The sequence below is a fragment of the Apis florea genome, unplaced genomic scaffold (assembly GCF_048593485.1).
Source record: "Apis florea isolate Af1SG1 unplaced genomic scaffold, ASM4859348v1 contig_3170_pilon, whole genome shotgun sequence".
NCBI classification, from domain to species: Eukaryota; Metazoa; Arthropoda; class Insecta; order Hymenoptera; family Apidae; genus Apis; species Apis florea.
The window spans coordinates 7,726,626-7,752,102 of NW_028256714.1; the positions used below are offsets into that span (position 1 = coordinate 7,726,626).

General features: G+C 19.3%; 1 protein-coding gene across 1 annotated transcript in view; it reads left to right on the plus strand.

Annotated features, from left to right (window-relative positions):
• Positions 1–14,840, plus strand: part of LOC100866609 (ras-specific guanine nucleotide-releasing factor 1) — a 135,741-nt gene extending 120,901 nt beyond the window's left edge. The window contains exons 20-27 of the mRNA XM_086910168.1: positions 2,914–3,227; positions 5,111–5,238; positions 6,443–6,463; positions 10,307–10,685; positions 11,031–11,128; positions 11,261–11,543; positions 11,703–11,900; positions 12,179–14,840. Coding sequence (XP_086766294.1) covers positions 2,914–3,227; positions 5,111–5,238; positions 6,443–6,463; positions 10,307–10,685; positions 11,031–11,128; positions 11,261–11,543; positions 11,703–11,900; positions 12,179–12,397 — 1,640 coding nt within the window. The 3' untranslated portion in view covers positions 12,398–14,840. The remainder of the gene's footprint in view (positions 1–2,913; positions 3,228–5,110; positions 5,239–6,442; positions 6,464–10,306; positions 10,686–11,030; positions 11,129–11,260; positions 11,544–11,702; positions 11,901–12,178) is intronic.
• The last annotated feature ends 10,637 nt before the right edge of the window (positions 14,841–25,477 follow it).

Below are 25,477 nucleotides of genomic sequence, written 5' to 3' on the forward strand. Positions count from 1 at the left end.
GAGCATATATTTGTTATAGATTTCCTCGAATTAGAATGATGCTGGTTATCATTAAGTCAGTCGTATCTGAGCAATAAATGCGAACAATACTTTTTTAATGTAAGCATGCAACTGCCATGTATGAATATATTACTATTTTTAGCCATTTTGATTTATAAATTTTTATTCTAACAAATATTGTCTTTTGGTTGTCCAAACTATTACAAATAATTTTTTTTCTATTATATAGTTTTTCTCGACATCATTAAAGATTCGTGAAATATAACAATATAGATATTTTTCTTGAGATGATATGATCTATCGTTTGATGCATTTATTTTTAATATAAATATCTTATTATAGTCAAGAATTTATTCTTTATGTTCACAGAATTTATTCTTTAAAATCTTATTGTTTCTTAGTTTGTTGTCATTTCAATGGAATGAGATATTTTTTTTCAAATATATATTTTTTTTTGTTAAATTTTTATGTTAATATTTTTAAAGAAAGTCAATTACAATTATTTTTTAGATAAGTCAATTATTTCATTTTCTATTATGAAGAAAGTATCAAATGAAGGATATTTTTATTAATTAGACTGTTTTGATATCACTGTCCATGTAAAATATTTTAATCTGTTTATTAGTTAATTAGTTAATTGCTCGTTTTTATTAATGATTTTTTTATTTTATTTATTTCTACATTAAGAAATAAGTTTCTTTTTCTTGCTATTCTTTGTATTTGGTATTTGATATACTGTAATTCTAAAATCGGATGATTTCTCTTTTTGTTGCATTATTTCGTTTCAGGACATTAATTTTTTTGTTTTGTTTGTTATTTTTTCGCTTAAATATTTCTTTTGTTATGTTTACTAAATCTTAAATTTTTCACATTTGTTCTTTATATGTCCCACTTTACCACATTTATCACATTTTATTTTTAATCTTTGTTCTAAAGGTACATCATCAAATGAATCTTCCTCCGTATTTTCTGCTTCAGATGTTGATATTTTTACCAGTTGATCTACAATTGGTTTTTCAACTGTTATTTTGGATACTTTTTTTTTCCATAACTTATATTTGGCTGTTTGTTCAACATCGATCAAATTATATGATTTTGTTTTGTTTTCTTGTTTTCTATTCTTTAATTCTCTTTTACTGTTCTCTGCCGTATTTGAAATTGTATTATTCTGATGCAAACTATTAACGATTTCTGACTCATCAATATGTAGTTGATGGTTCTCAAATTCTGAATGAACGTTTTGTGATGTGCTTTGATTGACGATCGCTTCTATTTCTGTTTTCTTAGGGTTTTCCAATAGTTTGATACAATTGTTATTAATTGCTTCTGTAATCATACTAGTAGAATCATCTTTGGCAATAGATTGCTTTTCTAGTTTTTGAGCTAGATATTTAATTTCTTCAGAGTTTTTTATTATACTTTCCTCAAGTTTGATTAACTTTTCAAGTATGAGTTTCAACGTGTCTTCAATGGATTTTGTCATTTTTGATACAGATGCAGATTACTAATCGAAATCTGATTTCGAATTCTTATACTTAAGACAAATTTCAATGTTCTAATCGTAGTGAATGCTACTATCTCAGTTTACTCGTTATTTTCGTTCTGGCTCTTGTAGTTTGTCGATGCCTGATTCATGCAGTGAATTCTCAAGTTTGCAGATGATGAATTAATATATAAACATATTTTAATAAAATTAAATTTTTTGTCACTGGAAAATGCGCACAATAGAATTAAAAAAATGATGATCACGATATTTATTTGCAATATGTCTGAAGTGAATTGAATATAACTCTTTTTCTACCATTCCACTATTCCTTATAATGTTGAAGAAGGATAGAGCGAGATGTTATATAATTATACACATATATTTATAATCACATATGGAACATAAAATAATGACTTATTGGCAGTAGGAATCGTGAAGCAATGGCGAGAAAGAAAGTTTGGTTAGGTCTGTTTTATGTAATCAAATACAAATCATCATGAAATATTTCCTATTTAAACTAAAATTAAATAAAGAATCAGATAAATAACATAAAAATGAAGATTTAACTTTTGAATTCAAACTTAGATTTGTTTGTTAAATGCTTTCGCAGATATATTTAAGAAATAGAAAGTTCGCTTATTAATGTCACAAATATAGATAATTTTTGTTTTTTATATCATCAATATATTTATATTAACAAAATATAAATGTTAATTGCAAGTCACGAAAGTATATATATATAATAATATCTTGAAATTATAACTGAGCAATCTTTGAAATTGGTATCTTTTTCTATAAGATACTCCATGAAGAATGAATGTCTTTTGTGAAAAATAATTAAAATTAATCTGAAAATGAATAAGTAAACTGATAAATTCAAACATGTTTGAATTCAAACATGACTTATTTTATTATTAAGACCAATACTTAAATTTATATACATTTATTTTATTTATTATTTATATTTGCTTATTCTACAAAATAATCAAAGTGTTCCATTAAAAATTCAAAATTTGTAAAGTATTCCGTATTTAGAAAATTTAAATTAATATAAAATTTAAATAAAACACAGATTGTTATATTTAAATTGTAATTTAAAGTTATAACTTTTATCATGATTATTGATAAATCTTAAGACTTGCTGGAAAAATTCAAATATTTTCCGATACATGGTTTCTTAATGATATGTACAGAATGATCATAAAGTGGCATGTAAAACATTTTTTTAAAAACTATGGTAAATATCAACTAATTTTTTTTTTATATTTCAATAAGTATAAGAGATTTTTTATAGTTCCCAAAAATAGCAAACAATGTGAATCATCTCGTATACATATAATATATAATTACGTTAATTTGTTGTTTATAATACATTATTAGATTGACCATTGAATTTATATTTCACAAGTGTATAATAATGTTTTTAGATGAACAATTTACCTACGAGCACTCTGAACCTGAAACATCAAAACAAATAAAAGAGAAAGTACAAGCAAGTACTGTTCCAGCACCAAAAGAAAAAGATGCTGAAATAATCAAAATTGAAATAAGCAAACAAGAAAAAGAAAAACAAACAGCAAAAGAAATTGAAACTAGTATTTCATCAATGCAACCTCAATCTCCTAAACAAATTCAACAAAGTCTACAGAGTCAACAAAAACATCAAAGTGAACATAGAGCATCGATTGCTTCTGCACCTGCAGCTACTGTAAGGAGTAGCTCAATTTCTACAATAACTGGAGTATGTTAAAATAAATTTTATTACAAATTTATATTTATACATTTAAATTGTTAAATTTGTATTTAACATTATATATATATTTAAGGTATTGTAGGTATGAAATATTTTATTTTTTTAAATTTTTTTATTAAATATTCTTAATTATATATAATTATTTATATTTCTTTTTGAAGTGATAATCAATTATTTATTTAATGTGAAAATTTTAATATATTTGTTCATAATTAAAATAGCGATTGATTGTAATTGTTTGATATGTAAATGTAATTACATATTAAATAAATTTAAAATGTTTTTTTTAATCTTCTAAAGAAATATATGTAATAATTTTTATTGAATATTTTCTCTTGTTTTGAATATTTTATGAGTGTTTTAAGTATCTTATGTTTCTTTTTTCTACATTTGAAATATTTAGTATTTTTTCATATTTTTTTCTTAAATATCATAACATACATTTAATATTTTTAAAATAATAAATTGAAAATGTTCTATTTTATTTATTTAAAATTTAATAGCTAAGATCTTTACAAATTTAAATTCTGCATGTCTAAATAAATTTAATGATTATTTTATACATTTATAATTTGCTTTGTATCCAGTTCGAAATTCTTTATGAAAGTTTTTGAATTTGTTTTTATTTATTTGATTTTTTTTATGTACTTTCTAATTTATTTTATTATTCAGATAAAATTCTAAATATATAACAAAGTTTGTTTATAGGATTAGTTGAATGAATTTTTTGAAAATTTTTCTTTTTTGATTTGAATAATTTTAAATAATAAATTAATTTTCACAAAATTTTTCACATATTATATTGACTTAAACGATATAATTATAAGATTTATATTAGATTCTTTAAATGTTTGTGATATTTATGTTCCATTTTATAATACTTTATAATATTTTATGAAAAGCATTTTATCTTATGAAATAAAATACATTTGTCTTCAATGTAATTTAAAATATTATGTTTTATTTTTTTTTTCGCAAAAAAATTTGCAATTTAGTACGAAACAAAGTATTTTATCATTTCTTGCCACAAAATGAATATCTATGTTGCAATGATTTTCAATAATAATACTTCACTTATAATTATAATAAGAAACATTTATGAGATTCTTTATAAAAATGATATAAAATAATATAAAAATAAGCGTATTTTGATTTTGCGTATGAAAATTTATATACGTTTAAATAATTTATCATGCAGAATAGAATGTTTATAACAATAAAAAAACATATTTAAATAAATTAATATAATTAAAAATATAATATAATTAGAATTTTTTAATTTTATATGAATTATAAATAAATAATGAATTAATTTTTGCAAAAGTACAAATATAATCTTTTTCAGTATCATTAAAATAATGAAATAGATTATTTCTGCAACAAAAACGGAATATGCTATATATATAACCTAACTAATAAAATTAAATAAAAAATTATTGAAAAATGATTTAAATGATGCTTTCATTGAATTGGTAAAAAACTTATATAAAAATGCAATTGCCTAACATATTATATAGCGTGAACACTAGACTATATAATGTATAGCTTGAAAAATATTTTCATATAATTCAAAAATTAAAACTTATTGCACAATAAAGCATAAAAACATCTTTAAAAAATTTATAATATATTTTTTTTTTTATACTATTCCTAACAAAAAGTTTTTGTAACGATAAATTTTTAAAATTATCGTTTTTAATCTAATTATATATTTTTAATCTAATTATAAAGAACATAACATATAATTAAACTTTTTATATGAAAATGTAAATAATTTCAGTAACAATATATTTTCGAATACTTGAATTATCGATACAATGCTATGGATTGAAATAAAATTAAATATTCAATATATTATTTCATTTTTACAGAATTATTGGGCGAGCAGACGATCGATTCAAGAAATCGAAATGTCTTCCCAACAAGGCAACTTCCAGCACGATCAGGTTTCCAGCAAGGCTGGAGTAGTGATAACCAGCTTTCGTCAGAGTCATCGAAGGTTCGTTCGAGTATTCCTGACGTGTTTAAGTGTTTATATCCATACGTTGTCGTACATATCATAAAAAAAGTGCGCATGTCGATCGATCTGAAAGATTTTCATTTTCCAATAATTATATTATCGAATATATTGTCTTATACGAAAATACGATATTTCATCATTTGTTCGTTCGAAGAAAATAGTATCCAACTTAGAAAATACTAAAATGTATTGAGTCTAATCATTTCTATAATATTACATTAAAATAACGACTGATATCCGTATTGAACGCGTGTCTCAAATATAATTAAGAAACTAATTTGTACTGGTATTTGTATTTTAAAATAGAAGAAGAAAAATTATCTCTATTTCGTTTCACGGTATCGCTATTGAATGTTGATTGTAATAAAGGTATTTTTCACTTTCTTACGCATGAGTGCTTTGTCTCGGTATTCTTACGTGTTTTCTTACGCCTATAATCTTCCTCTTTTTTTTTTTTGTAGAAAGAAATAATTGTATCTTTCTATCCTTATTTCAACGATACTATTTTTTATTATTTATTAAATATTCTATACTTAATAATTAGAAAGATCATGTGTATTTTATTTTACTTTTACTAGAAAGAATCGTTTTTTATTATGATTGATTTATTGTATATTATATTTTAGATATATATTGTCTATTTTTATTATATATTTTCTTTTATTTTACATTTATTTTGAAGAAATAAAATCAATAATTAATAATAATAAAATTTTATTTTATATATAATATATATAAAATTAGATTTTATGTTTTGCAATGAAGAAGTTATATTAAATTATATATATGTTTTTTATAAAAAAATTTGAAGAAATTTAGATATAATTTCTAACTTTATAAGAATAATATAATATTAGAATTATAATGTTAGAATTTATAGAAACTTATATTAATAGAAACTTATTGTTAGAATTACTTATTATTTAAAAAGAAATTTTTATGATTTCGATCGTTTCATATGATTCTATGTAAATAATGTTCTTCCTTTTCTATACAATATAATGTTAATTCTAATAACAATGTAAATCGTTTCTATTTGTAAATCGAAATATTTATTTTGCATTTATCTGTTTTTTCGAATACATCCTTTAAATAATTCATGAAATTAATTTCTCAATTCAGGATAATATTTTAGTTATTTTAATGCAATTGTATTTCATATGACATTTTGTATCACTTATAGCATTGGACGTGTACCTCTCTGGTAAGTGTTATTTCTGCTTCTGAAACTGCTTCTGAAATTTCCACTGAATGTGGCGCATGGTGACTCTATTTCACAAAATCACATTTTTGCTCGTCCATCATTTTATTGCCTGTAATAAAGCACATTGAAGAGTTTCGAAATTGCACTTATCTTCCTATAAAAAATTATCATTTTTACAGTAAATGTAAAAAATTTGTGTGTATAATAATAAATTTCAACAAAAACATTGTAAAATTTCATTTATTAATATAATTTCAAATAAATAATAAATGTTCAACAAATATATTCTCAAAAGTCTATATAATAATTTTACAAAAATAATTGCGATATTAATTTATAATAAATATATAATTAATTTACAATAAAAAGTAATAAAAATGTATCTGTAATAAATATTATAATTTGATCATTAAAAAATGAAAAAAATTTATTAATGTTTACAAATAAAATAGTATGTACAAAATGTTAATATAATATGTATAAAATAATAATAGATATAAATATTGCAATTTTTTAATAAATTATTCTATACATGTCCAAGAACATAAAACATATTATTTAATTGTTAGAATTATATTAATAAACGGAGTTAATAAATATTTGCAGCATTTTTGTTGAAATTAATTACTGTATGAACACTTTTTATCCACTATATATTAGGAAAATTAAAATTATTTATGAATAATGTCGGCAATATTTAATTGTATAAAATATCTTTTATAATTCAAATACTAAAGGAAAACAATAATATTAAATATATGGATATATTTTTCTACCTTAAAATAAAATATATATGATAAGATATATATGATATACAAGGTGTTTATGAAAAGCCCATTACTATTATTTTTTTATTTTTCAAAATTTTTCTATAAAATAAAAAAAAATATTTTTTTGATTATTTTAAGATTAATATTTAATAATAATTGATTTGAATTATTATTTTATTATATTGTAAATTTCTAAACTTTTACATTTTTTTCAATTTTTTCAATTTTTTAATAATAAATAAAATTTTAAATGCATGAAAACCTGAACTTAATCTATTTTAAATATTCCCTATTTTAAAACTTTTAACATGTCTTTAAGTTTATTTTTGTCAAAAGAAATGATCATAACTATATCATAATATATAAGAAAACATCATGAATAATTTATGCATATCATATTACCTATTTTTATTTTGTTATCAATTATAACCTTGCATTATGGGCGTACTAAACGAAATAGAAATAGTTTCAACTTATTAGACGCCTTGTGTTATTTAAAATTCGCAGCGAATTTATATTTTAATATGGCAGTACCAAATGTAATTATTGCATTGTCGACTTTCGTTAATGAATTAGATAGCAAAGCCGCACACTAGTGCACATTAGATTTTAGATTACAAAAATCATTCGCAATAGACTGATTTATTTATTAATTATTTGAAATCATAAGAAATCACATAAAATATTATAAAAAATAATTTTTATTCAAATTTTATATTATACAAGCATAATTTAAATATACATAATTTAAATAAAATTATTCGTTTATATTCATAAAATAAATATTAATAATATATATAATAATATATATTATATAATATATATATAATAATAAATATTCCTAAAATATATATATTAATCATATAATATATCTACATTTAATTTAGTATTTGAACGCCTTCAATACATACATATTTGAATACTTTTTTATTTTTTAATGAAATATTAATGAATAATTTTTTATTTTTAATGAAATTTTGAGTATTTAGAATTCAAAGCATAATAGGTTACATAGGATATATATTAGAAATTTTGGAAGGTCGATTTTAGAAGCTAAAAGAACATAAAAGTTAAGACCAATATATATATATATATAAATAATATATAAAATATCAATGAAAGCTTATTTATTAGTTTAATAAATAAAGTAATTTAAGTTTTATTAAGTAATACAAAAAGAGTGAAACAGAGCTTTATCTCCATTAATCCACCATTTTTGTTTTCATTTCGATCTATTAATGCAAACTTAAATTCTAACTTAATAACTAAGCTTTAATCAACACTTTTATTCTAATTAAGTCTTAGCAACTTTTATGTTTGTATTGACTTCTAGAATTGATTTACCAAAGATATATCCTCTATAAAACATAGATCTTGTACATGGAGTATTTTTTTTACCAAAATCACTTTAAATTGACGAAATTGATATTTAAATTTTAATAGATAAATATAACTACGAAGTATATGCTACGAAATATAACAAAATTTTAAATTTTTACAATTTAGTACTTTTTTATTCTGTTGTGAAAAAAATTCTCAAGTATAATTATATTTCAAAAATCATGCTGAAATTTCAGTTAATTTTACTCTTTCAAAGAAATTTCCAATTAACAAAAAGATTATATTTCATGTGTAATTTATTATGCTTTATATATAATATACATATTCTTTTATTCAAATTTAAAGAATTTTTGGATTACATGAATTTCTTTGTAAGATAGTGTTCAAATACTTTTATGAGCTATTTTTAATACAGTATTTTCTATTTTATTCTGTATATTTAAGTGAACCAAAAAAATAATTACAAGTAGAAATATAATATAATTTTAAAAAAAATTTTAATTCAGCATATTACGAATGATTAGTAGAAAAAAAATAAAGTAGAATTTATTTTTTTAATGATATGCTAGTTTGTAGATAATAAAGAAAGAATTACATGTTCTTTTATTATTTTACTTGCTTAGATGTTCACTGTATCTAATATGTTAGACGTTATAAAATTATAAAAGGAAGAAGGAATATCAAGTATTTAATATTTTATTTTACTTTTTTTATTTTATAATGATATTATAATTCAATTACAATTAAATAATTTAAAAATTGAAAATTTGAAAATATAATTTATAATCTTTTAAGAAATCAATGAAAAAGCTTATTATGAAATTGTAAGCATTTTAATATTTGAGTATTTATATTTTATGTCGTATTATAATATAAATAAAAAATTATTCAATTACAAGTTTACTTATCAAATCAATTTAAGTACAATATTATTATTAGAGTATATATTATAATATTATATTATATTATTAGATTTAATTAAACATTTAATTAATTAAAAGCAATATTGAAAAGTATGAAAATATTATTTGAATATTACATAATCAATATTTATTTAGAATCATTTTTTTTTAAATTTGAAATTATAGAAACTAAATATACAGATATATGATACATTCATTAACTTTTATTGTAATATATTAATAAAACATTTTATATCATTCATTATTAAATTATCATACAACGAAAATAGATTAGAAATAAAAATTTCCATAAAAATTAATAATCTAAACAACGAAACTTTTGTTATTACAATAGTAAGTTTTAATAACAAAAAAATATACAAAATATTCAACTGAAAATATTTCATTATATTAAAATAAAATAGATTTAATTCAAAAATCAATAATCATTAAAGACATATTTAACTAGAAGTAAAATAAAAAAATAATTTTTATATATTCAAATAAATATATAAATATATAATAAGTTATTATATCTTACATTATCATGTATATATACAATATATCATACACAATATAATAATGTTATTAATAATTATATATTGTTATTGCATATAATACATATTGATATATTAACATAAATAAAATTTAAATATATCATTTTTAAATAACAAAATAATATAATACTATAACATAAATTTCTCATTTCTAAAAAAATATTTATGATGGAAAGAGAATTTAAGAGAATTTTTTTATTTAAATATATTTTTAAATATATTTATAATACGTACGAAAAATGATTGATGTTAATATTTGAAATTCTACATTAGGAGTAGTACTTCGACTGCTGCAACTGCATTTGCAATTGCAACATCTGCATCGAGCAATCCTCCAGATAAGGGCATCGAAGGAAATAATCGTAGTGGTTCGTGTCGAGAAAAAAACAGACGAAAGGAATCAGTTATGTCAACTGCAGCCACGATGCGAGTATTAAACGTGTTGAGGCATTGGGTCTCGAAACATGCTCAAGATTTTGAATCTGATCAGAAGTTGAAAAATCTAACGATCGAGTTCCTGGAAGATATCATTTACTGCCCTAATCTTCTCCCAGCTGAACATAAAGCCGCAAGCCAGCTTCTTAGATTAATTACGAAGGAAGAGCCAGAAAGTAGCAAAGTAGACCTCAAGAAATTGTTAGCTTCTCCAATTGTACGTACACAAAAATATCAATAATTTATGATAATTATTCTAAATTAGACTGGTAGACTTAAGAATTCAAATAATTTTTTAAAATGTTTTAAATAAAATATTTATCGAAATAATTTTGAAAATATAAAATTTAGCTAAGTTAGTTAAAATATTATGCCTATTTTATACATGTAACTTAATATATTTAATAATAATTAATATTTGACCCAGTATTAGAATTAATAGCTAATCATTAGTCATATTTATCTCATAGAATATTATATTTATGGACTATTTTTATTATTTTTCTAATATTTTAATCATTATCTTGATTTATACTTCAAAGAAATATATATGTATTTATAGCTGCAAACTAAAGAGAATATCGAGACATTATCCGCGCTTGAAATCGCAGAACAAATGACATACCTGGATCACAAGATTTTTATATCTATTTCAAGCGAGTAAGTAATTAAAATAAAGCAAGAATTCTTCCATTTGAAAATTATATATCATTTATATAATAAAAAGATAACATACAAAATTATTGCTATAGGAAAAAGTTTTAATTTTATATTTTTATAATTTTTGCGCAGAGAATTCCTTGGGCAAGCATGGATGAAAGTTGATAAGGCTACACGTGCTCCTCACATTCTTTTAATGACAAAAAGATTCAATGAAGTGTCGCAGTTAGTTGTTTCAGAGATTATTCGCCGTTCAAATATGGCAGCACGGGTTGCAGCGATTGAAAAATGGGCTGCAGTTGCAGACATTAGTAGAGTCTTGCATAATTATAATGGCGTATTACAGATTTGTGCAGCTTTCACGAATAGCAGTGTTTTCAGATTGAAAAAGACATGGGAGAAAGTTTCAAAAACGGTAAATAATTTAATTTAAAATAAAAATTTAACCATGTAAATCACCTAAAATTTACAAATAAGAAATTATTGTCATTAAGTGACGACAAGATAACAAAATAAATATCTACAAATAAAGAGAATCAAATTATTAATAATAATTTTTTTTATTGATTTGCAGACAAAGCAAACAATTGAAAGATTACAAAACATTGTTTCTTCTGATGGACGTTTTAGAAATCTACGAGATGCTTTACATCGATGCGACCCACCTTGCATTCCTTATTTAGGATTATATTTAACCGATCTTTCTTTCATAGAAGAGGGTACACCAACCATGACCGAAGAAGGCCTTTTAAATTTTTCTAAAATGCGAATGGTAAATAAGTTATTAATATAAATATGAGCATAATATAAATCTTTTAATATTCCCATTTAAATTGCTTCCTTTCTCTTTATCTCCTTCTACATAAAAAATAAATCTTATCATTATTTTTGTATCGAAATACTGCGTGAAATATTGTAAATAATAAATTAAAGACGAATAATTGTAATTGCAATTATTTTAATTAATCTTGTTATTGCAATTATTATTTTAAATTTATTTCTCAATTTCACGTGTAAGAATTTTAAGCAAATTATTTAATTTACTTCTAGATCGCCCACGTGATTCGAGAAATACGACATTTTCAACAAACGCCATACAAAATTGAATTGATAACTAAAGTAACGAATTACTTGCTGGATCCATCATTGTTGTTGAACGAGAAGGATCTATATCGCATGTCTTTGGAGATTGAACCAAGAACATCCAGGTTAAGTAGTTCAACCTTAATTAATCTGCCACCCTCTGTGAGCCACACATCCACAAAATGAATTTGAGTACCGAGCTACTTCAATTATTAATACGTACCTAATTATTCTTGTCTTATTCTCAAGCTATTATTTTCTAGATAATAAGAAAATTAAAAAAAAAAAAAAAAAAAAAGAGAGAAAGAAAGATTCATAATATTGAAACATTGAATCTCAATAGTGATTAAGGAAAGCATTTACAGACTTAAATGTTCCTGAAAAGGATTAAGTTTCTGTAAAAAGTATGCAAATTTAATGATCGTTAATTGAAAAAAAAAATTGAATTGAATGGAAACATTGAATAATTTATAAATTATACGAATCTTATATCTTTACGAATATCTTGTTTCTCAACATGAGAAAAGGATGGAGAACTAAATGTTCCGTGGAAATTATTATGATCCAGAGCCAAACAACAAACGTATTCAGATATTTCCCGAGTTTTTTTAAAAATAGATGTCCATTATTTCCTGCAAATAATACGAGTGAGCGTCGCGACATCGTTTTATGTCGGACACAAGCCAATGTATCTTGAACCCCGTCCACTCTCGCTCGTCGTCACAATAACGTCCATTTTTCCTATATTTCGATTCGTGAATTTCAATGTGTCTTTACGTTGAATCTGTGAAAGATGCTATTATTAAATTACATTTCATCGTAATTTAACAAAAATTCGTAAATATATTGATTATATAAACTATATATTTACAATAAGAGGCATAATCAAAATTTTGTTAATTTTTAATAGCGCGCTGGATCATTCTGATAAACTATATATATGAACAAATAGATGTTACCACCATATTTTCTATTTGATTTTTCATGTCTCATCTCGTATTGTGATCACTGTTGTCAAAATGTGTTATACTTCGTCGAGAGACGACGTTAAATAAATAGATGGACGCTGTTGATAACATCTTTAATGAGCCATTTTTTGACGGGGTGTAGATAGTTGATAAAATAGTTGAAATTGAAGAGATTTTGATCACAGATTTTTAATTAACGTTCAATCGAACAGTATTATTCTTCAAAATGTTCAGATGGATATTAATAATAATAAAAAAAAAAAAAAAATTAGATAATGAAGATTAGCAGCAAAGATCGAAGATTGTACTTGACAATCAATATAGTAACGACTTAAAACCTTCGATCGACTCCTAATCTAATCTAATTTTTAGTATATATTTTTTTTTTAGTATATATTTTTCTATTTTTATTGTTTATTATATTTATTGGATTTAATAATTATTTAAAAAAACAGTGTTTTTCGATTTCAATGATTATTAAGTATATTGTAAAAATTAATATTTTAAATATCTTATATGTATAATCACCGTTCGATTTTAATTTTCGAATTATTTGCAAAAAAATTCGATATTATTACATTATATAAATCCATAGAATATATATGTCAATATGCAACAAATTGTTTATATAAAAATATCAAAGCAATTAACATATAATAGGTGAACTAATGTCATTGTATTTATTTCTTTTAGATTCGTTATAAAATATAAAAATAATAATATTTATATAACAATACTTAAATTACAATGACTGAAGTTATTATAATGATAAAGAGATTGATATCATTTTTATTTGCTCATAAATAATTTCGGTCATATTTCCTATCATTTAATGATTGTTTCATATTTTATTATCGATGTGAAGAATACATTTTTATATTCAATTTAATATCGAAAATTTTGTAAATAAGTCAAAAATTAAAATCAAGTGATTAGATATGAACAAAAAAAAGTTGTTCTAAATGTTGATTTTTATAATATATTTATAAAATATTGAAATCGAAAACAGTAATGTATTTTATAAAAAATTATTATTTTTAATAAAATTAAGACAACAATGATATATGTTCTTAAATATAGATTTTTTAAATTTACTTATTTATTATTATTATTATAATTCATAAGGAAATTTAAAAAGTTTTGTTAAGAGAGGAAACTTATATTGTATATACTTTATCATATGCTATATGCTATGTCATATTTTTTCTTCAGTAAAAGTTTTTTGGTAACAATAAAAAATTACGATCACTAACTTATATATTCCTAAATTTCATTTAATGAGGAATTTATAATATTGAAAATGCGCATATCAATAAAGATGTATTTAAATGTAATACAAAAACATTTGTTCTGTCATTGACGATATTTATAATGTTATTATTCAATAATTATTTCATTAAAATCATTATATCGAATGTAGAGGAAATTAATAGTCATATATATATCGTTGAAGTAAAGAAATTATTTATCAAATTAGATTAATTTATACATCGTTAAATTATTTTATTTTATTGTTTTATTTATTTAAATAAAAACAAAAGTTTGAGTCTTGCAAATTATTCTGTTAAAAATAAAGGAGAAAAAGTATTTATTCGAGTTAAATGTCTGAAGAAAATGACGAATTTAATGCTAAAAGGTTGAAAAATATTATATTTATCAAGTTGAAAAATATATATATATAATACATGAAAAATAGAATAAGAAAAAAATGTTCTTTACATAAAGATAATTAAAGTTAAAGATATATTATAAAATAATATTCCTCTCTTATACATTTTTCTCTATTTAAATATAATAATATTAGTGATAAGTTCCAATCAACTAAAATAAAATAATGCATACTTCTTTTTGCATATTTAATTATCAAAAAATATTTTAAAATAGTATTATTATATTTTTTTCAATCAAAATTTAACGTTTTATCATGATGTTATTTTCTCTATTACATTTATATTCAATATTTAAAATTTGATATTTCAAAATTATATTTTTATTATCATATTGTTTGTCGTGAAATTATATCTATTTCTTTCCTCTATTAATTCTACTTCATTGAATAATATGAAAAATAAAATATAGTATATGCATCATGTTAAATATACGTTCTGACATATTCCTTGCCAATGCGAATGAAAAATCAATTGGACATTTTAGCGAGCCACTTTTCAATACACATTGTAAATTTTTAACTTGCTATGTTTCTTCTGTTGATCATAGCTTCCCTGAATTGTAATTTTACATCGTATAGATATCTGTGATGGAAAAATAGTAGTTATTGTAAATATGAAGCGTATCGCTCATAGATGTTGTTAAAAGTCGAATGGACTATAATCTGCGTGATTCGCAAACAATGCATGAAATTTTATTATAACGGATATTTCCGTCAATAACAAATACATGCTCGAAAAATAGAAAATTATTGATTATATTTGTCTATAACGTATTATGATGAAGTGCACAAACAGAATCGTTATTTTTAAAATCTATAATTGACATAAGAATTGACACAATTGAAATAAGAAAATATATGATATTTACTAATAATTGAAAGATAAAAAAATTTTTTAATTTATTGCAATTTATTTGTGAATAGGAATCATAATATGAAAAAAAATATACAAAGTATTTACAAAGGGTAATTCTATCAAACAAGGTGTGATTTTATTTAAAAAAATGAATAAAAATAGTCAGTAAAAATTTTTTTATATATCTTCGTTGTCGAGAAAATTTAAATTATTATTCGTATTTAGAAATGTGTTATGTAAGCGTGTACTTGATTCTAGTAAAACTAAAATTGATAAGACATTTGATATTGAGATTTGATTCATTAACATGATAAATTAGATGAATAATATAAAATTATAATGTTAGTTATGCTTATAAATAGTATGAGTAATAAGTGATACGTAAGTATTGAGTCTTTAATTAAGAATTACGTACTTGGTATATTTTAAATGAAAAAGTTTTGTCTACTTTTTATTTATTTCTTTATGAAAATTCACACCTGATTTAATAAATTAATAAATTAAATATCAAACATTATGTTTTGTGTAATATTGATATTAAGTTTATACATGATAAAATGAATTTTTATCCTCTTATAAAAATTTTTCAAATAATATTATATATTTAAAATCATTAAAATTTCTATAAAAATCTTATATTCTTCATAATTTAATTGGTAAAAAATGCTAAATAAATTTGATATATAATAAAATTACAGATCATATTGAAATTTACAGATTGTATTACATATGTTGATCATTTATTTTAATTAGGTTAATAGATAAGAATTATTTGTGTGCAATAATCGAAAATTATTCTATTCTCATTTATATATCTTAAATATAAACTATATTTACAAGTTACAAATAGAGTACCTGAATATAAAATTTTGATTTCATTATTAATTTTAATTAATATACTTAATTATAATATAAAAAAGCATAACAATTATATATTATTACTTTTAAGAAAAAAGATACTAATTAACTTCAAAACTTGTGTTCATATGTGATTTTATTCACTACAATAACAATAAGGGCTTTTACGGAAATTGAAAAAGGAAAAGAAAGAATGAATGAGTGAATGAATGAGAGAAAGAGAAATAGAATTTCTATTTGAATACATTTCTGAACAAAGAAAGAAAACAAAAATAAATTAAAATCAAAGTACTTGTACAAGTTAATGCAAATTTCGATAACTTTACGAAGCATATCATTATCAATTAATATATTATTAATTCCCTTGTTCCACAATATTTCATGTTTTATATTCGAGAATATATTTCGCGTTAAAAAAACTATATCAAAGAGCTTTATATCTATATATAATTAAATTCCTAGATATTTTAAAACATTAAAAAATCGTGACAAATGAAATATAATTTATTTCTTCAATAACTTTCTTCATCAAAGACAATCTATATGTACCTATATTTCCAAAAACTTATTATAATTAATAAATTAATTATTAAAATAAAATAAAAATTTAAAAAAATGTGTCTGTTTTTGAAATAAGCAACTATGAAAACTTTAAAAAACTTTAGACTTTATCTCAGATTTTCTAAAATGTATCAATTTATAAGTCGAATAGCCGCATAGAAAAACATTTTCAGACTATATTATAAGAGAATATCAGAAAAACTCGAAAATTCTGATTTTTTAAACTTTATAGATTTGTAAGAAAACTTAAAATATATTGTATGATATTTATCTATTTTTTTTTCTAATTTTTAAAAGTAAAAACAATCTTGAATGAAAATTCATTTTACATCTTTAAAGTAATAATAGGTAAATATTAAAAAATAGTAAGAATAAAAATTGATTATAATGATTTCTTATGTTTTATAAGATAATATTATTAAAATAATAAAAATTTTTTGTTCAAAAAATTCTATATTACTATTATAATAAAAATTTCGAATTTTCTGTTACATTGAAAAATATGTAGTATAAATGCAAAAAATATATATATATATTATATTGCACTTTGAATTACTTTCTCTTGATTACAAATTTTTTCCTACAAATCTAGTAAAGTTTAAGAAAAATCAAATTCTCCACTTATTGAAATTATTAATTATTAAATAACCGTTATATATAATAAATAGAAAAAATTTTCTAACTAACTAAAGTCTTACGCCATAAATGGAAAATTGTCCTTTATTGCTCAAACTTTATAGATGTAAATATACAATAATTAATTTGTTATTATTCTTTTAAATCATTGATTAATTTTTAAATGCTAGAAATATATTGATTTTTTAATCTCACTGTAATTCTGAATTAAATCAAAAGAAAGATATAGTAAATTATTAAGTATATTATTAAAAATTTAATTAAAATCAATATATAATAATAATAAATTTATTTTCCGTTGATATCTAAATATTTCCATTATTAAAATTTTTATTGCATAAAGATACAAGTTGCAAAACTTTAAATTTATATTATATATCTTAATAATAATAATAATAATAGAAAAAGAAAAATAAGAATAAGAATAATAATAAACTTTTTTATTAAAGTTCCTTATAAAAAAATAATAATAATAAATAAAAAGATTAGGAATGTTGCAAATTTTAAATGATTCTAATTATTGATCAAGATTATAAAATATATATAGAAGATATAGATATTTATAATATACTGAATCTATTACAGTTATCTTACATTATTTGTTTCTTTTTTTTTTTATTATTTTATTTTACCATTTAGATTCATTTTTAAATAGAATTTTTAGTATAATGTCAAATAATTTTTATTTTGAAAACAAAATAAATAGTAGTTTCTAATAGTTAATTCGCAAATAATTTTAAGTACAAATTTACATCCTTTATTATAATTTGTCTATAATTTGTAAATTTGCACAAATTAATCCAATTTGTATTTGCAAATAATTCTCATACTATAAATTTATATTTTTCATATGTATACATATTAGAAATATATATATGTATATCTTTCACCTAAATCTTTCTTTATAAATATAATAAGCATATTTATGTGTCCACGTATGCGCGCGCACATATATATTAATATGTTCAATATATATATATTAATGTGTTTTAATTAAATTAATTAAATAATTATTACAATTCTTCAGTGACAACATTTTTTTTCATTCTTTTTCTGCTTATTTCCATTTTAAAATTTTTACTTAAGTTCACCATTTTATGTTATTACATCATGAGAGATCGCTCAAATACTATTCAATACATATCAGCTTCGTTATTCAAAAACATTTCGTTTTCTTCTCGATATGTATATCGACTTTGTACTATATTGTATTAAATAGTTAGATAGAATTAGATAACTATTGTTGTATTTATGAAATTATTGTATTGTATTCAATAAATTATGAAATATAAATAGATCATAAATGTTACATAATAAAATAATGTTTTTTTTTTAAATGATATTATAATAAAATTTAAAATAAAAAAATATTAAAATAAAAAATTCATAAATTCTTTAAATTATTATACTAATATATCATATAAATAAAAACAACTTTTATTTATAATAATAAAATTATAAAAATTCTGCTCAATAATACAAACATTATATTGGTATAATTCTCATTTGGATTGAAAAATTAATTTTTTGTTATTTATCATTCATTCAGAAATAGATTGTATTATAAAATAACATTTAAATTTACATTATTATTTTTATGAAATTCAAAATTTTTTATAAAATATTTTATGAAATATTTAAAATATTAATATATTTGTGGATGGATTTTCTAGAAACAAACAAAAATAAAAACTAGTTTATCAAATAATGTTTATTTTTTTATTAAATAATAAGCAATTTAAGTTTGTGTTAAATTAAATAAGGGGTCTAGTTCCATCTCTGTCATATTATCATTTTATTCTATTTTCACAATTCTTCATTTAATACGAATTTCAATTACTTATAACTATAATAAATAAGATTCAATCTTCATTTTTAAATAAATCTTTTATCATTTTTTTTGTCTTTAGATTTGATTTTTTTAATAATATATAAAATATATTTAACAACTCGTATAATATTCTATGATATAATATATAACTCGAAATTTTTAACATAATAAAACATCGATTATAAAAATAGAAAAATAAATACATTATAATTTCGTGCATTTTATAATAAATAAAATAAACAAAATAATATAATAAATAAAATAAATATAATAAATAAAATAATCTTATGATTTAATAACAGCAAAAAGTAGTATGTAGCAAATCGTTATCTTTAAAATTTTTTCAAATAATACTATAGTAATCAATATTTTGCTAAATAAATTTCAATTGATTATTCTTTATTTTTTATAATTTTATTAATCAATAATTTCTTTTACTAATATTGTATTCGATCTTGTTCAATTTCTTAATAATTTTACATTTTCTTATAATTAATAACGTAATTTACTTCGATAATTTTAATAATGTAATATATGTGACCCATATAATATAAATAAATATTATATGGGTTATATTACAAAATATATTGTATCAGTAGAAAACACAATAGAGATTTCAGAGAATGAGTTTTCAATTATCAAGAATCTATTATACTTATATGTATATTGTTTTTGATATCTAATTAATATTTATTAATTTCTATGAAAATTTAAATAATTTTTACTTTTTGAAAGTTTAATAACGAAAAAAATCATTAAATTGATTAAACAGAATTGATTTTTTATTTTTAAATAATACAAGAACTATTATTACAATTCTCTCTATATTATCGTAATTCATATTAAATTTAAAGGCCAATGTTAACAAATTATAATAAATAATTATAATAAATAATAACTTATAAGTTTTTATTTCTATTCTATTTTATTAAAAAAGAAATAAAAATTTAAGTTACTTTTAAATTACTGACTTATTTGATATAAGTTCACTATACCAATTAAGAATTACAAATAGAAACATTGACATAGATTTCATTTAAATATAATATTTAATATAAAAACAAATAATTTAAAATAAAATTATAATCAAATGGTTGTTACTAACAGTGAATATTTGAGAAGATTATTACTTGATCCGATGAGAGTTGGCTGCCAAAAGTTTCAAAATAATCAAAACTTGTATGCATAAATACTAGTACGATATTATCAATCATATGTATATATGATATACATACATATGTATATATTCAAATAATATTTATGAAATCATACGTGTTCAATGTTAATTTAATATATTAATTAATTATTTTTTTAAATAAATATATTAAATACTTTACAAATACGTAATTTTCTTATGTTTAATAACAAAATAACTTAAATTTTAAATTTTTATTAACTTAAGTTTTTAACTTTAATTTTTTAAATGATTTATGTATTTTATAAATACTTAATTATATTAATATTAATATAAATATTTAATCTGATTATATTTCACATTATAAATTAATGTTTTAGACATTATTATTATATTTTTATATAGATAACTATAGTCCTGCTTTAACATTGAAATAAAAGAATAAAGTATTTAATGCATTGATCATTATTATTATGATTATAATATATAATATATTTATGTATTATATTTATATATATATTCATTTATTATGATAAATATTATGTACGAAAAATAATATATATATATATATATATATATATATATATATATTTACTTATTTATTTATTATATATAATTATTATTAGAAAATTTATCTAAAAAACAATAGTAAAATTGAATTATTTTATAATGTTATTCTGTTCTTCATTTTGTTCTTGAATATATTAAGAAAATAAAATATTTTTTAACTATATAATTAATATAATATATAATTATATTCTAAAAATATAAAATATACATAATATATTAATAAAAAAGAAAAAAAGAAAAAAATTATAAAAAATTATAATTTTTATTAAATTTAAAACTTTATATTCAATATGAAAATATATTTTTATCATAATTATATAAATAATTAATAAATATTAATTACTCTTATATATTATAAATTAATTAAAAATACATTCTATTCTACGTTTATTTTTATTTAAAATTATCTTTTATTTGATATTATTTATTTAACAAAAATCTTAAAAATAATTTAATTTATAAATATTTAAAATGATTATTTTAAACATAATTATTATTTAAAATAGAAATGTTAAATATAAATAAATTAAATATATAAAATTAGAAATATTAATGATTTTTACTATAGTCATTATTATAATCATTATTATATAATCACTTTAGGATATTGAATCTTAAGAATCATTTTATACCAAATCAATGACTTCTCAAGATTTTTTTGAAATTAAAATATGATATAAATCATATGAAATTGGTGGATATCATTTCATTGAATTTAAATTTAGTATTTTAATTTTTTTTTTAATTATTAATTTTTTAACATTTAAAAAAATACAAAATTTGGAATTTATTGATTAATTTTTATTGATTTTTATAAAAAATATCTATAGATATTTATAAATTTTTATTTATAAAAATTATTTATCAAATCGAGTTGTTCTTTTTTGTTTCAATCAAGATATTATATTAATATTTTTATAATAATTTTTTCCAGAAATATCGAAATAATTTTTTCCAATCTAACTTTTTTAATATATTTTTTTTTTGTTTACAAAATTATTCTTTCAATTGAAAATTATGTTTTAATTTGAAAAAAATTCCCAACATCGAGGTCAAAAAATAATTGATATAACGTAAAATGATTCTTAGCAATTTGTTTTGCTACATTTATAAAAATAATTATGTTTTATTTTAAAAATAACAAATTACCTTTATAAAAATAACAGTGTATAAAATTTTAGATATAATATATATAATTTATATTCTCATACAAATTAATTAAAAGAAAAAATATTTAGAAAATAAATTTTTTTTAAAAAAATGAACTTTATGAAGAATAAACTATTAAAAAATAAAAAAGGAGTAATTTAAAAAGTACACAGTTTGTTATATTGAAAAAGAAAATCTTGTTTCTATATTTTTATTATTAGAAAATAGGTATATAATTTTTTAATATCAATATTTACAATGTTTATTATTATGCGAATAATAAGTTTTTAATAATTATGTTTTTAATTTCCGTTAAGGAACAATTTTTTTTTTACAATTTTTTGCTTTAAAATGTTTTGGATAAAAATTAGCTGATATAGAAGAATGTACATTATGCGTACATTTTATATAAAATTAATAAATCTTCTATTATTTTCATTTTTGTTTAATTTTTTATTTGAAAAAAGTAATTATTAATAATAATATTGATTATTATTAATAATTAAAATGAATTTAATTAAACTTAATTAAAATGAATTTCTTTTCACAAATATATAAAATAGAAAATTCAGTATTGTAAGATAAATTTTTTCTATAATAAAATTTTTATATTTCTACGTATCGTTTTTCTGTAACATTGAATAATTCGTAAAAAATGAACAGATCTTAATTGTAGATATAATATTAAATTTATTATGAAAAAAAATGAATAAAATCAATATATTTTTTTCTTTGAGTAATTAATCCACAAATATGAAATTTTTAATTAAAATTTTAAAGAGAATGAGAAGAGTATGATTAGTTTCTATTTATTATATGTATATAATGTTTTTCATCACGATATCTTTTTATAATTCAAAATTATTAAAAAAGAATGGTTTGAAAGAAAAAATATTTAATTAATACAATCCATTTGTGCAGATTTTCACTCTATTGAAAATTTTTTACGAATATAAGTTATCAAGATATATATAAATGGAAAACAATTTGTAACAATTAAGAAAATGAGAAACAAAATAATTAGAATATAAAAATATCGATGTTACAAACGTTACATGAACAGAATTTGATAATTATTTATATAGAGAAATAATTTTAATGATTTTGATTTTGATATATCTTGTTTCTCTTTTTAATCTTTTATTATCTTTTTTTATTCTCCAAGAGATTTTGTTTATTATTTGTATAAAATTATTAAACAAAATGTTTGAAGAACATGATGCTTATTTTTAATAACATACTTATAATATATCAAAATGGAACATATTTAATTTTAATTTTAATTATAGTACAAATAAATTTTTATTTAACAAACTCAATTGTTCTCAAAATATATAAAAAATGTATGTAAATATTTCTATGAGGATATTTTGAGATTATTAATATTATTTTATATATACATACTAGTCATGAATATATGTATATATAGCAGTATATTAAAGGAATAAAATATTTATTAAAAAGATATTTTATTTTTTATAAATATTAGTTATAATAAATATATTATTATAACGAAATATATTATATTTATACAATATGTGGACAAAGCTCTTTAATGTTGAAATTTTATACAAATGTTTCATTAAACAATTAATCAAGTTATTAAATTTTTAAATAAAATTCTCTTCGTGTTTCATTTCTAATAATTAATTTTTTTAAAAAATTTTTTTAAATTACTAAAATAAGTCTGATATATATCAAAATTATTAGATTTATTTATTTCCTTTACTAAATATTTATCAAAAATTTTAAGTTTATTCGAAAAAATAATGCATTATTAACACGTGAAATATTTTGTCTATAAATATATATAAAAGTAAATAAATGTAAAAAATATTAATATAATAAAATTATAGATATTTTGCATATTTCTTTATCAAAATATTTTATTATATATATAGTTTTATGTAATAATTTTTCGAATAATTGCTAGAATAAAAAAATATATTAAACTTATAATTATTCAATTATTTTTATAATAAATTTAATATTATATAATTAAAGATTATAATACTAGATTATAATATTATATAATCTATTTATTAATACACAATATATAATAATAATATTTTAACTCACGATTTAATTACAATTAATATCTATTCATTCTTTATACAATGAATTTATTCATTTTTCTACAAAGTATTCAATGTTTTATATATATTATATAAACAAATACAGAATTAAACATTTATATATAATATTGAGAAAATAGAAATGATCAAATATATAAGTCTTTGTTGAAGTTTAAAAGTTCTTTTTAAATGCTCTTAAATTCTCTATAAAAATGTCATCTCTTTAAAATACTTTAAAATGCACTCTTTTATTACAAATTCTGTTTTAAATATGAAAGTAAAACAAGATTACAAAACAAATTTATTTTTATGATATCTCTAAGAAAAGCTAGAAAAAAAAAAATAAATAAATAAAAAAGGCTAGTACTCCAAATGTTTCTATTAATATTGAATATTTTGTAATATTGTGTTTTTATTAAATATTACCATTTCATAAGCATTTCATAAATTAGGAAAGTGTGATAAATGAAAATTAATAATAATTAATAATAATAAGGTATAGAACTTAAGGAATAAAATTTTATTTTGCGATTCTACATTAAATTAACTACATTTAATTAACTAATTAATTAACTATTCAGTGTCTTTTTATTTAAAAATTGAGCTTTTAATAATTATATAATATAATATAATATAATATAATTAGCATAATGAGATATATATACTCTGTCAAAATAAAAAATTATTAATTTCAAATACAGAATATAATACCATATGAAATATCAATTATTTGAATAGATATGAAAGAAATCCACTTTCAAATATTTATTAAAATTCAATTATCATTTCAAAATAAATTAATCGAGTTTTTATGAATAATTACCATCACGGTTAAAAATTTTAAAAAATCATTTGAAATGATTGTAAATATAATATTAATAATATTGTATAAAGACTCTGACAGAAATATTTATGAAGAACGAAAATGATATTATAATTGTAAAAACTGATCTTTTTC